General features: G+C 54.2%; 1 protein-coding gene across 3 annotated transcripts in view; it reads left to right on the top strand.

The window, feature by feature from the left end:
• Positions 1-2927: 2927 nt before the first annotated feature.
• AXIN1 (axin 1) overlaps positions 2928-13688 on the top strand; it is a 78032-nt gene continuing 67271 nt past the window's right edge. Inside the window, exons 1-3 of one of the 3 annotated variants that reach the window (XM_041401693.1) lie at positions 2928-3156; positions 3497-3623; positions 11170-12141. In XM_041401693.1, the coding sequence (XP_041257627.1) occupies positions 11264-12141 (878 nt within the window). In that variant the 5' untranslated portion in view covers positions 2928-3156; positions 3497-3623; positions 11170-11263. Of the gene's footprint in view, positions 3157-3496; positions 3624-9479; positions 9901-11169; positions 12142-13688 lie in introns of those variants that run through there. The other 2 variants (XM_041401691.1, XM_041401692.1) reach the window with 2 other exon arrangements.

Genomic DNA, 13688 nt, shown 5'->3' with positions numbered 1-13688 from the left:
ACTCACCTCACAGCCCTGGGAGAGTCACAGTAGTGTGGGAAGAGGAACCAAAGTCCTCTGTGACACATGTTCTCCACGGCATAGCCTTGGCACACTGGGGAAGATGCTGCCAATAGAGTCTAGGTCCAAGGTCTGGAGATTCTGCAAGGTCTACAATGTCTACAAGTCTGAGATTTGGAGTTGTACGTCTTTTTCCAGATGTGTTTTCTCCTGTTTTGAGCCTCTGTAACTATAATGAATCAGGAGGAAATACAATACAAGGTTGGATTTGCTCACATTTGCCAGCCATGGGTTGTCTGGAGCCTGAGCACTGTACCAGCCAGCCTGTGTCCATGGAAGGACTTTTGACAGGAGGTGCACTGGTGAGAGAATGCCCAGCAGGACAATCAAAGTGGGAATCTGTTCTCTGGGAGAACACCAGGAGAGCCCTGAGGTGAGATGGCAAAGGCAGCAGGGGTCTGGCTGCTGCCAGGTCCCGCTGTGGGGAAGAGGAGCTGCCCAGGCTGAGGGACACAGCCTGAGCACGAGGGGTGTGACACGGCTGGACATGAGATGCTTGGACAAGACATGGCTGGACACCAGGTGGTGTCTCCAGCCCTGCAGAGCAAGGGAGTGGCAGGAGTCTCTGTGTCCTGATGGGGACAGGTGACAAAGGGCTGGGAAGAAGTTTCTGTGGAAGACAGCCCAAGGCTTGGCTTCTGGACGAGATGGGGCACTCAAAGCTGCCTGGCCTGATGTTCACATCTTCAAGGAGCAGTTCTGCTAATCTCTTCCCCAGGGAAGTGGGATGCCAGGGATGCTCATGATAACAATTCCACGACTCCCCCAGCTCCCAGACACTCTGTCCTGGAGAGCACTTGGCTCTGCTGTGGTTCACCTGCCTGGCACAGGAAGGAGAGACTTTAGGAGAGAGGCAGCCAGGCAGAGTTGCCAAGTGGTGAGCATGGGTGACAGGCCCAGAAGCTCTGGCAGAAGGGGACAGGGAATCCCATGGCTGACATCCAGTGGAGGTTTGCCTTGGCTGTGGAGCAAGTCTTGGATCCCTCCAAACACAGAGATGCCCCACTTCTCTGATCTTCCTCCCACAGTAAATGATTTTATGAGCAATTTCTCAAGTTTTCTGTCAGGATAAGACCAACACTTTCCATACCACCTCATGCTGGAAAGCCTCGAGATGAGTCAATGCCAAGCCCTGGGCTGGGCTTGTGCCAGGGCAGTTAAAGCAGCAGAGGAGTTTGGAGACTTTCCCCTAAGTGTGTGGACAAAAGGCACCCCCAGGTCATCAGCCAGGACTGTTGCCTGCAGGAGGAAGCAGGTCAGCCCCAGGCACTGCTGGGCTGTGTCCAGCATTTTGGCTGGTCAGGACCTCAGCTGGTGTCCATCAGTGCTGAGCCTTTCCTGTCCCACTCACTCCCACCATGGAGAAGGAATCCTCCAGAGAAACCTCTAATGACTCTTGGGCAGGTCACTGGGGGTGGAGGGGCTCCAGGACCTGCTGGTGTTGAGCCCTGGCCACCTTCACTGGGTGCTGGTGACACACCAGGGTGGGGGTCCCAGCCCCCAGCTCAGCCAGGAGGGGTGGCCCTTGCTGGGGAGGTGGCACAAGATGGTTGCTCCAAGGAAGAGCTACCTCAGAGGGCAGATAGCCAAGGAGGGCAGCCCCACTTGCAGCTGGGGATTTTCAAGGTGCTGCTGGGAAGCAGGAGGTTGGGAAAGGGGTGATGGAGGCTGGAGTCTCCATGTGGGTAGAGGGAGATCCCAGAGGGTCTGTGGCTATCCTACCAGAGAGCTGAAAGAGCAGAGGCTCCCAGAAGTTCCTGCCAGGAGTGGGAGTCCCCAGCTGGGGCTGGCCAGACGCCCTGGCCTGGAATACACCTGCAGCACACACAGTGTGTTGTGCCACAGAAGGGCCCAGCGAGGGCTCTGCCTGGCAGACTGTGACCTCCTGCCAGCACAGCTGTCCTGCCTGGCACGGACAGCCACCAGGAGCCCACTGCTGGCAATTAGCTGCCAGTGACCATTAGATTCTGGCTGCTGGGCTGCCTGGGCACCCAGAGCCAGCACTTCGTCAGGGTATGGGATCACTCAGAGAAGTGTTTGGGGCATCTACTGCCCTGTCTGAGGAGCTCGAGACTGAGAAAATCATTCTGCAGGAGAATTAAGGGGTGGAAATGCTGTGGGGCTTCCCTCAGCAGTTCCCAGTGCGATCACAGGGACCCATTGCCCAGGGCTGGATGGGGTTTGGACTCAGCAAACCAGCCACAGCCTTAGCTGCTCTTGTCACTTCATGGCTCAGAGCTCTCCTGGTGAAGGACAACGGTGATCTAAACCGTACCTGTCAGGCACAGTGCAGGGGTAAAATTCTTTCTAGAGCTTGCCCTGGATGCAGGAGCATTTCTGAGATGTCCTCACAAGCTTCCCTGCACCCAGCAAAGCCGACCATAAAGCCGTGGGCCACTAGGTGGACTCAGAACAAACCAGAATTGCGGGACAGAGCAATTCCTTGACCACATCTCTGGGGAAAGCCTGCTCAAAGCAGAGGCACCGTCAGCGAGAGTCGTCCCAGGAGAGAACAGAGAAACAGCAGCGTGTGTCCAAGTGGCCACTGCCTGGCCACCAGAGGTGCAAAATTAGCCAAAACACAGTCACCAGGCCTTACTTGTCACAAAAATTTTGCCATCTCCCTGGGAGACCTGACCCTCCAGGAGGAGTGAGCCAGGAATGTGGGGACCAGCTCTCCAAGCTGATGGAGATCATGTCCAAAGGTCACACTGGAAATCTTGGGGCCGCAGGACAGACATCAAGGCACCTCTGAGCACTGAGGTGGCTTTGCCAGCCGAGCTGGTGATCACAGTTTAGCCAGAAGATCTTGCCCAGCATTACAAATCAGGTCTGTGAGAGCAGAGCAGCCGATATTTCTGCACTGACCAGCCTTCCCTCACCTTCCAGCAGCCCAGGTCACAGTCACTGATGGCTGGGTAAAAGAAATCCATCTTTCCCAACAGAATCAAGCGGGCTGAATTATCACAGGCTGCTCTGGGATAATCCTGCTGCAGGAACCAGCTGTTTCCATGGAGCTGTTCCTCGTGTTCTTCTCATCCCATCCCATCCTGCCGTGGGGACACTGGAGCAGAGGGCGAGCAATGGCCTGGGCAGGTGGGTGGGTCCTGGCTCTGCAGTGGGGCTTGGGAACCAGGGACAGGGTTGTCCCCTGACACTACTGCTCCCTCCTGCCTCAGCTCTGTAAGCTGGGACCATTCCAGCAGGGATAACCACTCCAGGAGGCCCTGTGCTCAAGACAGAGCACACCCTGCTCCAGACATCTCCCTCTCACAGAGAGGCAAGATGTGAAGTGTGTCCTTCAGGCCCACGGGAACAGGTTCCACTCCTGTGAGTGGGGAGCACAGGGTGTCCCTGCCTGGCTCAGCTCCCCTGGAAACATCTCCTGGGTAGGGTGGTCCCAGCAGGGACGAGCTGACATCTCTTCTTTCTGCAGAGCGGCATTTCTGGGATGCGTGTGGATGGCATCCCAGCCCTGGCACCCCGAGAGGAGCAGCGAGCCTGGTGGTCTGGAGCATGGAGAGGCAGGAGTGCAGGGCACAGGCCCAGTCTGGAACCCAAAGGTGGGTGCAGGAAGGCGTGTGGGGTGTCCCCGGAGGGTGCTCACCTTCACTGGCTGGCGATGAAGAGTGCTGGGCATTGGTGGTGCTGGCTGAGCTCCTGTGCCATTGCTTTTGGCAGAGAAGGCTGATCAAAACCAGGGGAGCTGTAGCGTTTGGGATGTGGCAGGGATCTGTCAAGGTCATGGATGTGGCAGGGTCTCAGATCTAGCAGGGGTCTGTGAGGGTCTCTTTGCTCTGCCATAGATGGGAACCTTTCCCCAAAAGCAGCACAGAGGGGAGGGGAGGGTTGGGGGACACACCAAGGGCCTGGCACCCTTATCAGCTCATAAACTTCTGTGCCACAGCCCTGAGCTGGGATGGGAGCCCAGGGCTTATCTGGGATGGGACAGGAGTGAGAAGAGAAGCCCATGTGAACAAACTGGGCAGCCAGAGCAGAGGAACATTAGCTGATATGGTCACTGGCTGTTACTGGGGTTATGAATGGTGCAAACCAAGCAGAGGAGAGTGGCCATGAGCTGCTGTGACTCTCCTTGGGCTGGCTAGAATGGAGGAGAAGGAGTATGGGGAAAGCTTTGATCAAAAATCCAGTCCTGAGCCCAAAACATGAGGCTAGAGGTGGCTGACAGTCAGAAAGGAGCTGGGGTGGTCTGAGGGCTGGTGGTAGGAGGGTCACAGAAGTGTGGGAAGATAAATAAAAGACCATGTCAAGCTCCTCTGTGAGGAGGGTGCTGGGTGAGCAGCGCATCCAAAGCAGCCTCCCAAGGCATGGCATGAGCTTGTCCATAATCTTTTTTTTGGGAAACATCAGTTTTAGGGGTTCTGTTATCCAGTGGGAAGGGCAAAGCAGAGCTAGGGGAAAGAGGCTGATGCCAGGGCAGGCACAAAGAGGAACACATGGAGATGAAGGCAGAGCAAACCCCTGGGGAACAGGCCAGGGTTCTGGGACACTGCAGGAACTCAGGGTTGTGTACTGGGGCTTTCATCTGCCATTTGGGCATCTGCACCACCATGGGCAAACACTGGCAGCTGCAAAGCCCAGTTCAGACAGCTGCCTTAGCCAGTCCAGGCCCTTCTCCCCCTACATTCCTGGAAGAAGGTCACCCTGGCTACCGTTTTTGTTATTTTTGATGTTAGCAGTAAAGCTTTTGCCCCATCCATCCACTTCCAGGCCTGTACCCCAGCATAAACAGGGGATTTGCAAGCAAGCACCCACGTGGGAACAGGAGTGAACAGGGAAACTGGGATGATTTTTCCGGAAGGGAAGGATCTGAATGCCCAGAGCAGCCAAGCCCTATAACCTTCTCACTGCCTGGAACAGGCTCCACCATGGGCTTTATGAAAGAGCAGAATCTGAGTGAAAAGGCAAACTTGGTGTCCAAACAGTGCTTCATTACCCAGCATTAGCAGCAATGTGTTTGCCTCCTTGAGCTGGGGAATCCAAAGAAGGAGGCACCCCCAGGCTGCCTGTGGGACCTGCACCCGCAGCTCCATGGATGCTTTGGCAGGCTGGCATGGCCAGGCTGGACAGGTATGTTTAGACCTGCAAGAAAGGATGCTGTAGTCGTTGAAATCAGCACCACTCACTTCCACTCTTGCCCCCAGCCCTGGCACAGCTGTCTGTGGCATCCTTACAACCCACACTGAGATCTGCTCCATCCCTCCCTCCCAGTGAGGCAGGCACTCCCACCCAGCCCCCAGCCCCATCCATGGCCACTTCTCTGCTTTGTTCTCCTGCCAGCTGTAGCCTGTGGCTCTGCTTGCTTGTCCCCTCAGCAGCACTGGGCTGTTGGTGCCTCATCCCAGCCGGGCTCTTTGGGATGCTCTGAGTTCCTGGTGCCACAACACCAATAATTTTATCTAGAATGCTAATACATTTTCTTCCTCCTATTCTGTAAGCATCATCTTGCCTGCGGTCCAAGAGAGAACTGTCAGCCGCCTCTTGCACCCCAGGACATTCTTTTCTTGGCATCATTTTCTTCTTTAAATCATTATTTTCTTAAGCCATCATTGATCATGTAGGCAAACCCCAGGTCCTTCCTCAGCACTGAGGGTGCTGCAGGCCCGAGGTGGGAGGCAGCACATGCCCTTTGCCTCTGCCAGTGATCAGTGTAAGACCTCATATTTCAGAGTATTTCTATTTATCCCCTAATTCCAAAAAAGCTTTTTGAATAAAACCACCGAGTTTCGGCATCGCTGATGACCTTGCAAGAGCCTTTTAAAAGGCAGCCAAAGGTTGAACAGCACCATCTAGTGCACTCCCTCCCGAATCCGCCAGCGCCAGAGGGACGCCGGCTCCCACCCACGCACATCCCTGCCGCTGGAAGGGAACGCCGCATGCTGACAGCGCAGCAGGCATCACCCCTCGGCACCGCTCAGACCCACCTCGCTCCGGCGGAGCCAGTGAGCCGCTACAAAGAGGAGAATTCATTTGGGAGGACTCTAGTCAGTGCTGAAGCTGATCCAAGCGGTTTCAGGCTCTGCAGATGGGGTGTTGGAGAGCCGGCGGGTCCCAAGCTACCTTGGCAGGAGGGGAGGTTGCTGCAGAACACGTCCCTTTGCAAGGAGGCTCTGGAACTGCACTGCAACAGTGCTGCCTGCATGCAGCACAGACTCTTCAGACCAAAGGCTGAGAGCAGTTCCTTTTCTCCAGTGTTTGCTGCTTGTTTCTTCCAGGCAGAAAGGAATGTGTGCACTGGGAGCTGGGAAGTGTCCAGCACCCCAGGTTCACATGGGGCCAGCCTCAGTGGCAGGGTGACACCAGGGGTACACAAAACACCACTGCCATCTCAGTGGTGGCAGTTTTGGTGTAAGGGTGATATTTGGGGTGAAAGGCAGAGCTTCATGGTCAGCTGATGAAGAGGGAAAAATAACCAGGTTTGGTTCATTGGCCTCAAAGACCTTGCAGTCTGATTCTTCCAGCACACAGCCAGGAATGCTCATGGTGATTTATCACCTATTGATGTCCTCAGATAAATTTGGAAGCAAGCGATTTTGGCCCCTGGTGGAGTGCAGGCATAAGCCTCCTCGTCATGAGGCACCTGAGAGGTAAAAGGCAGAGAAGGGGCTCCAGAAGGAGCCCATGGCCCTCTCAGCCCCAAGCATTCCTGCTAGAGCACCAGAAAATAATGAGGCACTGTGCCCTGAGGGCTTGGCATTGACCTGTGGAATTTACTTCTTGTGGCCCAGGAAGGGGCAGCTGCCTGGCTGCCTTTGCTGGAGCAGGGCAGGGGTGGCTCTGCTTTCCCTGGGAGTGATCCTGCGCTGCTGGAAGGGACATGCCAGCTGCTCTGGAGGTCCCCTGCCTCTCTATGTGCCTTTGGGGTGGGATGGGGGCTAGTCCTCACTCCAGGCTGTGTCCTCTGAGCTCGGGAATGTGCCAGGAGCTGGTGGGAGCAAGATGAGCCTCCAGCACTTCTCCCACCTCCCCAGGTGCAGCCCAACCCAAGGAGCAGCAAGGAAGGTCAGGGAAGGATGGCAGCATGAGGGAGGGCATGTCAAACCCCAGCACTTCAGCCACCTGCATCCTGCTGCACCCAAACTCATTGCCCACCACCTCAGATCTCCCTTGCCATGGAGGAATCTTGCTCTTGTTACTGAAATGAATTCAGTTCAAGCCATGAATCTTGCTGGGCCTTCCTCTGAGAGGTGAAAAGCTCTAACACCTGATTGTCTCTCACCCATGAAGCGGCTGAAGTGCTATACTGGAGGCACCTCTGGGGCTCCTTTAAACTTGCTGGGGAGGCTGCAGGCCTCAGCTACCCTCCGGCAAAGCAGGGCTCACTTTTAACTCTCCTCCACCTTCTCTCCATTCCTCAGCATCCTTTCCAAGACACACACTCTGGAACCCTCCTGCTGTAGCACCCAGTTGTGTCCCAGCTGGACATCCCCCCTGCTGCTCCCACATTATCCCTCCTGCCTCCTAAACTCCCCCCATGTGTTCTTCCCAGATCCTGGGTTTCCAGCAGAAGGGCCCTGTGTTCAGTGGACAGACCCTTTCACAGCTGCTCACATTCAAGCAGGTTTTATTTGCCAGGGACTCGGCTTGTGAAGTTTTCTACAGCTGTCTTGACCTCGTCCATGTCTCCTGCCCCTCTCATTTCCCTCGCCCCGGCGTTTTTCTCAGCAGGGCTTTTTAATCTATTTCTAGACCATTGATGGAAATACTGAATAGCACTGGGCTTCCCATCCAAGCCTGGACACCCACTGAGCGCGCTCCCATTCTGCAGGGATTCCCCATTGATGGCTGCCGGTTTGCCAGCTCCCAGCTCCTTTAAGGTGTCTCTCTTGATGTTGTATTGTGCTAATTTTTAATCAGAATAGTATATGGATTAAGTCACATGCCTGAACAGAGCCCAGGTCTATTATTTCTATGCCATAACCTTTATCAGCCAAACTTGTAATCTCTTCAAAGGATGACATCAGAGTTTGACAAGAGCTATTTTCTGGAAACTAGGCTGATTGCATTAATTATATTCCCATCCTTTAATTCTTTACCAGCTGAATCCCACATCAGCTTTTCTATTATTACGCCTGAGACCAGCACTGCACTGCTATGTGTAAATGAGCTCCGAGCATCATTCACACGAGAGAGTGCAAGGAGCCACATCATCCTGCCAGGCTCTGTGCTGGGCTGGGATGGGGAGTGTCACTGCCCAGAGTGGATATTTGGGAGCTTCACAAAGCTGGGAAAAAATGTTACATTTCCAAAAGTGTTCCCTAAATGAACTGAGGCAGGCAACTGTGGCAGCATCATCACATAAGAAAGCAGAAACAGTCTCTGTTGGAAACTATTCTGAGTTATTTCTGATTTTCAGAGGATTGTGTAGTGGCTTGTTTGCATGTTCAGCTTTTAGGATGGTATCTGGAGTCTAGGGCTCAGAGTCTATCACTGCTTTCCAGGGAGGACACACGCTTTTGCACTTCCCTGTCACACTACTCTCATTCGATCTCTGCATCTGGCAATTCACTTCTTCTCCCTTCAGTGTCCCCATCACTGCAGCCTCAGAGCTGGTGCACCCCGCTGCCCATAACCAGACATCCCCGATTTGGGAAGTCTCCACGTGCTGTGACCCATTCCAGTCCATGCAGTGCCACCTCTTGGCCAGCCCCTGATTTCTCCCCGCGGCAGTTGCCCAGCTCAGAGAAGCACTGCAGGTTCCAAACCAGTTCTAGTTGTTGTTGGAGGCAAGAGCGGCTGGTGGACCGGTGCTCCTACATCCCCAGACCCATGGTGCGTGGTCCAAACTGGACAAAACTCAGGTGTCTCATGGTGTTGGACACGGACAGAGCAGTGGAGGCTGGTGGTGTTTGAGGGTTGATGCCCTTCCCGGACAGAGCTCTTCGACGAGACCCCGGAGGTCTCCGAAGTTTCTCTGGGGCCGTCTCTGCCCGGGATGCTCAGGGGCTCCCCTCATCCAGGGCCGGACGAAGCCCTGCAGCCACTCAGCCCCTGAGGCGCCCACCCAGCCGGGGCTCTGCGGGAAGCCGAGCCCGAAGCCTCGGCCATGTGCCGGAGCTGTCCGGGGAGCTCAGCCCGTCCACTTCACAATGTGCTGCGGCTCCCGGCAATCGAGGCCTCCCCGAGCCGGGACCTCCGTGCTTCCCCGGGCCGGCCCTGCAGCGGGTGCGGGGCCTGCAGCCGCCCCGGGCCCCGAGCCGCCGTGCCGGGCTGGGAGGCAGCGGCGCAGGCGGAGCGGAGCGGAGCGGGGCTCGGCTCGCTGCTGCTGCTTCTGCTGCTCTCGCTCCCCGCCGCCGCCACCCGCCTGCGGCCGCGGCCATGGGCGTCCCGGGCCGCCCGCTTTGTGCCGCCGCCGCCCCTCCGGGCCGCCGCCGTCGCCGGCCCCGCGCCTCCCGCGGGTCCCCTCCGGAGCCGGGCGGGCGGCTCGGCCGGGCGCCTCGCGTGTCCTCCAGGAGGCTCCCCGGGGCTGCCCCGGCCGGGGCGAGGAGCCAGCGCCGCCCCGCCGCAACAATGCCCGGCGTGGCTTTGGGGCTGCAGTGCCGCTGCCCCGGGGCTCCCCTTCACCCGGCCGGGGGTCACCGGGGACCTGCACCGCAAACGGGGGGGCGAGTCCTGCGCTCGCTTCTAGAAGCGGGGTGAAAACCACCCAGAACCGCCCCGTGGTGCCAAAGCCCAGCCCCGTCCCGCGGTGCCAGGGCAGGGGCTGCCGGGGGCTCGGGCCGGGTGTGAGTGCAGCGCTGGCTCCTGCCCGCTCCTCGCCGGGCCCAGCCATCCTCGCCGGCCGCTCCTGGGCTCGCTGGGCTGTTTCACGATGGACAGGTGGGCTGTGAGGACAGGCACGGCATCGGCGGCGGTTCTTGGTTTAGCCAGGATCAGGAAATGTGGGGAAAATGATAAAGCATCCCAAAGATATTCGTTGGTGTGGGGTTTGCTTTGGGAGGGAGGGCGAGCTAAAATGTGTCTTTCCTGCTGTGTTTTTACATGCAATTGAGTTAATCCAGTGCAAGGAGTAATTTGTGAGGCTGTTGGTGCTCTGCAGTACTTGGGGCTTAGAGGCTGAGGCTGTTCTGTAACACAAGGCTTTTTTGCTACTCGCGTTAAATGATGAGGTTAATTTGTTAAGCAGCAGAAGTATCAACCCAGGGATTGCCCTTTTCTTCGTTCCCTGCCTTCCCCATACCTTACATCCTCCATATTGACTCGTTGCTCTTCTTTAAAAACATTGTACTTAATCAGGTTTCCTTGTCAAGGTGGTTTTCTCATCTTCCTTTGATGACCTGAAATTTTCCCAGGCTTGTAGCATGCAATTTTGTTAGCGTAAATGAAGCTTTTCTCAACGGCTTGCCTACAAAAAGCAGTGCTAGAACTGACCTCCTGTACTAACATGCCCATTTGAAGCAAGAATGCAGTCCAGATGCCCAAAATATTAGGGTCAACGATGCATCTGGATTCCCCTAGAGCTAGACGAGGCGACGCGGCGTATTTCTGAAACGCAGAGATTTGTGAGGAATGTGGCGCTGGTATGTCACTTGAGCGTACGAAAGCCACCTGTGTTTGATTAAGGTGCAGCCCTGCTTTCAGGACTGACTGGATGTTCTTTAATAACAATTTTCACAAGCCTTAAATTCCTGTTTAAGGATAAGAATTTCCTATACCCATAGCCAGATAAAAACACGTTGCCTTAGTATGATCTGGTGTGTGTCCTGTCCAGGTAGGCAGTGCAGAGGAGCTGGTGGCAGTGCAGAAGATGGCATGTGCCCTGTGGTACCTGGGTATGAATCTCTTGGATGTGGGCTGCCACATGCCAGGGTCATGTATAGACCACCAGTTTTGGGAAATTGGCTGGTATTTTAGCATGGTGTCAGCTGTATCAGTGATGCCAAATTCTGGATGTAAAGTTCTGTAACTGTCATTTTTAGCCTCTGCCTGGTTTGAGCTCGATTCTGTGCTCTCGGAAATTACCAAGCCACTGATTCTGCTGAAAAAGAGGTGTTAGTGTAGTAAAGGTGCAGAGCATAACCACTAGTTTGTTGTCTTAGAGTGTTTATTTCCAGTGATACTCGCTTACTTTTTCCTCATCTGTTTCAGCCAAACAAACTTCTTCACCTTGGAGCTACAAATATTGGTGATTGGAGATTGACGCTCATCCTCCACTGTTCCCACGCAAGCAAGGACCAGAAAAATGAATATCCAGGGGAAAGGCTTCCCCTTGGACCTCGGAGGAAGCTTCACTGAAGATGCTCCAAGGCCACCAGTTCCTGGTGAGGAGGGGGAGCTCGTGTCCACGGACCCAAGGCCAGTTAGCCATGGTTTCTACTCCGGTAAAAGTGATGTGGTCAGAAACGAGACGTCCACGGCAACACCGAGGCGCTCCGATTTGGATTTGGGGTACGAGCCCGAGGGAAGTGCTTCGCCAACTCCACCCTACCTGAAGTGGGCCGAGTCACTGCACTCCTTGCTGGATGATCAAGATGGCATCAACCTCTTCAGGACTTTCCTGAAACAGGAGGACTGTGCAGATCTGCTGGACTTTTGGTTTGCCTGCAGTGGCTTCAGGAAGCTGGAGCCCTGCGTGTCTAATGAGGAAAAAAGACTCAAGCTGGCAAAAGCCATTTACAAAAAATACATCCTCGACAACAATGGCATTGTGTCCCGGCAGATCAAACCGGCCACAAAAAGCTTCATCAAAGACTGTGTCATGAAACTGCAGATTGACCCTGACATGTTTGACCAGGCCCAAACAGAGATTCAGTGCATGATAGAAGACAATACCTACCCTTTGTTCCTTAAGTCGGATATTTATTTGGAATACACAAGGACAGGTGGGGAAAGTCCAAAAATTTATAGCGATCCGAGCTCGGGATCTGGGACAGGTAAAGGGCTGCCTGGTTATCTGCCAACTCTGAACGAGGATGAGGAGTGGAAGTGTGACCAAGAGGCCGAGCCCGAGGCCAGCAGGGACTCAGCGCCTTCCAGCAGGCTCACGCAGAAGCTGCTTCTGGAGACGGCCACGCAGCGCGCAGCCTCAGCCCGGCGCTACAGCGAGGGCAGGGAGTTCAGGTAGGTGGGGAGTGGGTCAGGGAGCTGCCATGGCCATGGGGGACATGGGAAACCTTGGAAAAGCGCGGGTGCTGGGGAACATCCACATTGGTACAGGATGGCATTGCCAAGTGGGTTGATGGTGTGTAAAGCTTTGTTTGAAACTAATCGCAGGTCATTTTAATGGTGTCTTTGGCTGTTCCTGTCTGATAGTGCCAGGAATCACTGCAGCATGTTCTTCACCTGGAGAAACTGCTGCTGGAGGTGTTCTGGAGGCAGGTAGGGCTTGGTGGGCAGTGCAAAGCCATGGGTAGCCCTCATGCACATGCAGGTGGCTGGGCAAACTGCAGTACCAGGTTTGCCGTAGCCTGCACCAGCAGAAAGTCAGTGTTCAGGTAGTGTAACATGGGCAGGTACAGCTGGTGGTGACACTTCCTGTGTAGAAATTGTGATGAGCCACAACTGGGAGCTCATAGGAGATAGATACCCTCACCTTGGTGATGTGGGTAGGAGTGAAGCAGCATTGATGGTGCTCCCTGATAGTGGTACTGCTTTGCTTATGAGATTTCCAGCACTGAATTGTAACGGTGTCAGGAGTCAGAATCCCCAAATCCAGTTAAAACCATGCCCTGCTGAAGCTCTTCCCTTCATGAAACTAATTGCTGGGTTTTTTTAACTGTAGTACTTGCACAGTTCTGCAGCCTGTTTTTTTCTGGGTCCCCCACCCACTTCCAGCCAACATGGATTTTGAAACTTGCTGAGAGCTCAGTTAAAATTCCAGACAATTAACTTAGCAGGGAGCTCTCTGGGATCAATAAGCATGTGTGTGTCTAACCCTTGCTGAATCAACAGAACCCAGCCAGAACACATTCCTACTTTTTCCCCCCCTTTTTTAAATAAAATCTCCTTGTTTTAAGACCTGCTTAGGCTAAAATCTGACGCTTTGTGAAGATTACGAAATGAAGTAGCTGAACTGTCCTCTTCAAAGCCTCCTGCCTTATGAAAAGCATTTCTGTGTTTAATCTCCCTCAGCCATCCCTTTAGGCTGGCAGCTGGAAGCACATCCCGCCCCACGCAAGGTCTCGGCGCCTTTCAGCTGGCAAAATGTTCTCGGTTTGATTCTTGTTTTCTTACAGATTTTGAGGAGGGGATGTTGCATGTGAAACTCTTGGGGAGGGGGAAAAAAGGGAATTCATGTGGGCTCCTGCTGCTTTAATCAGGAGTAGGAAAAAAAATATCCCAGTGTCTTGGGACTTTCCCATGGAATTAATAAAAACCTTGAATGTGTCTTGAAGTGCATGTCACTGAGCAGTTGGGTGCTCACATAAATGAAGGATTAGAAAAGTCTCTGATTTAAGTATCTTTTTATTTAATCAATGATGGTGTTAAGATTGAAAATAACTTACTTGAGGGTCAGTTGTGTTTAGTTTCCTTACCAGACCAGGTAGTAAGTAAATCCTGTATGTGACACTGAGCTGTTTAGCTCCAACTTCAAGAAAAATGTGCACTTCACCCATTATTTGAATATATCTGTGCCAGGTTGTAAAATGATTTAAGAAATGTGCTGT

Source organism: Onychostruthus taczanowskii, unplaced genomic scaffold (assembly GCF_017590055.1).
Source record: "Onychostruthus taczanowskii isolate IOZ18803 unplaced genomic scaffold, ASM1759005v1 scaffold19, whole genome shotgun sequence".
Classification (NCBI taxonomy): Eukaryota; Metazoa; Chordata; class Aves; order Passeriformes; family Passeridae; genus Onychostruthus; species Onychostruthus taczanowskii.
Note: the sequence above shows the minus strand (reverse complement) of the source record. Positions and strands in the feature narration are given on the sequence as shown.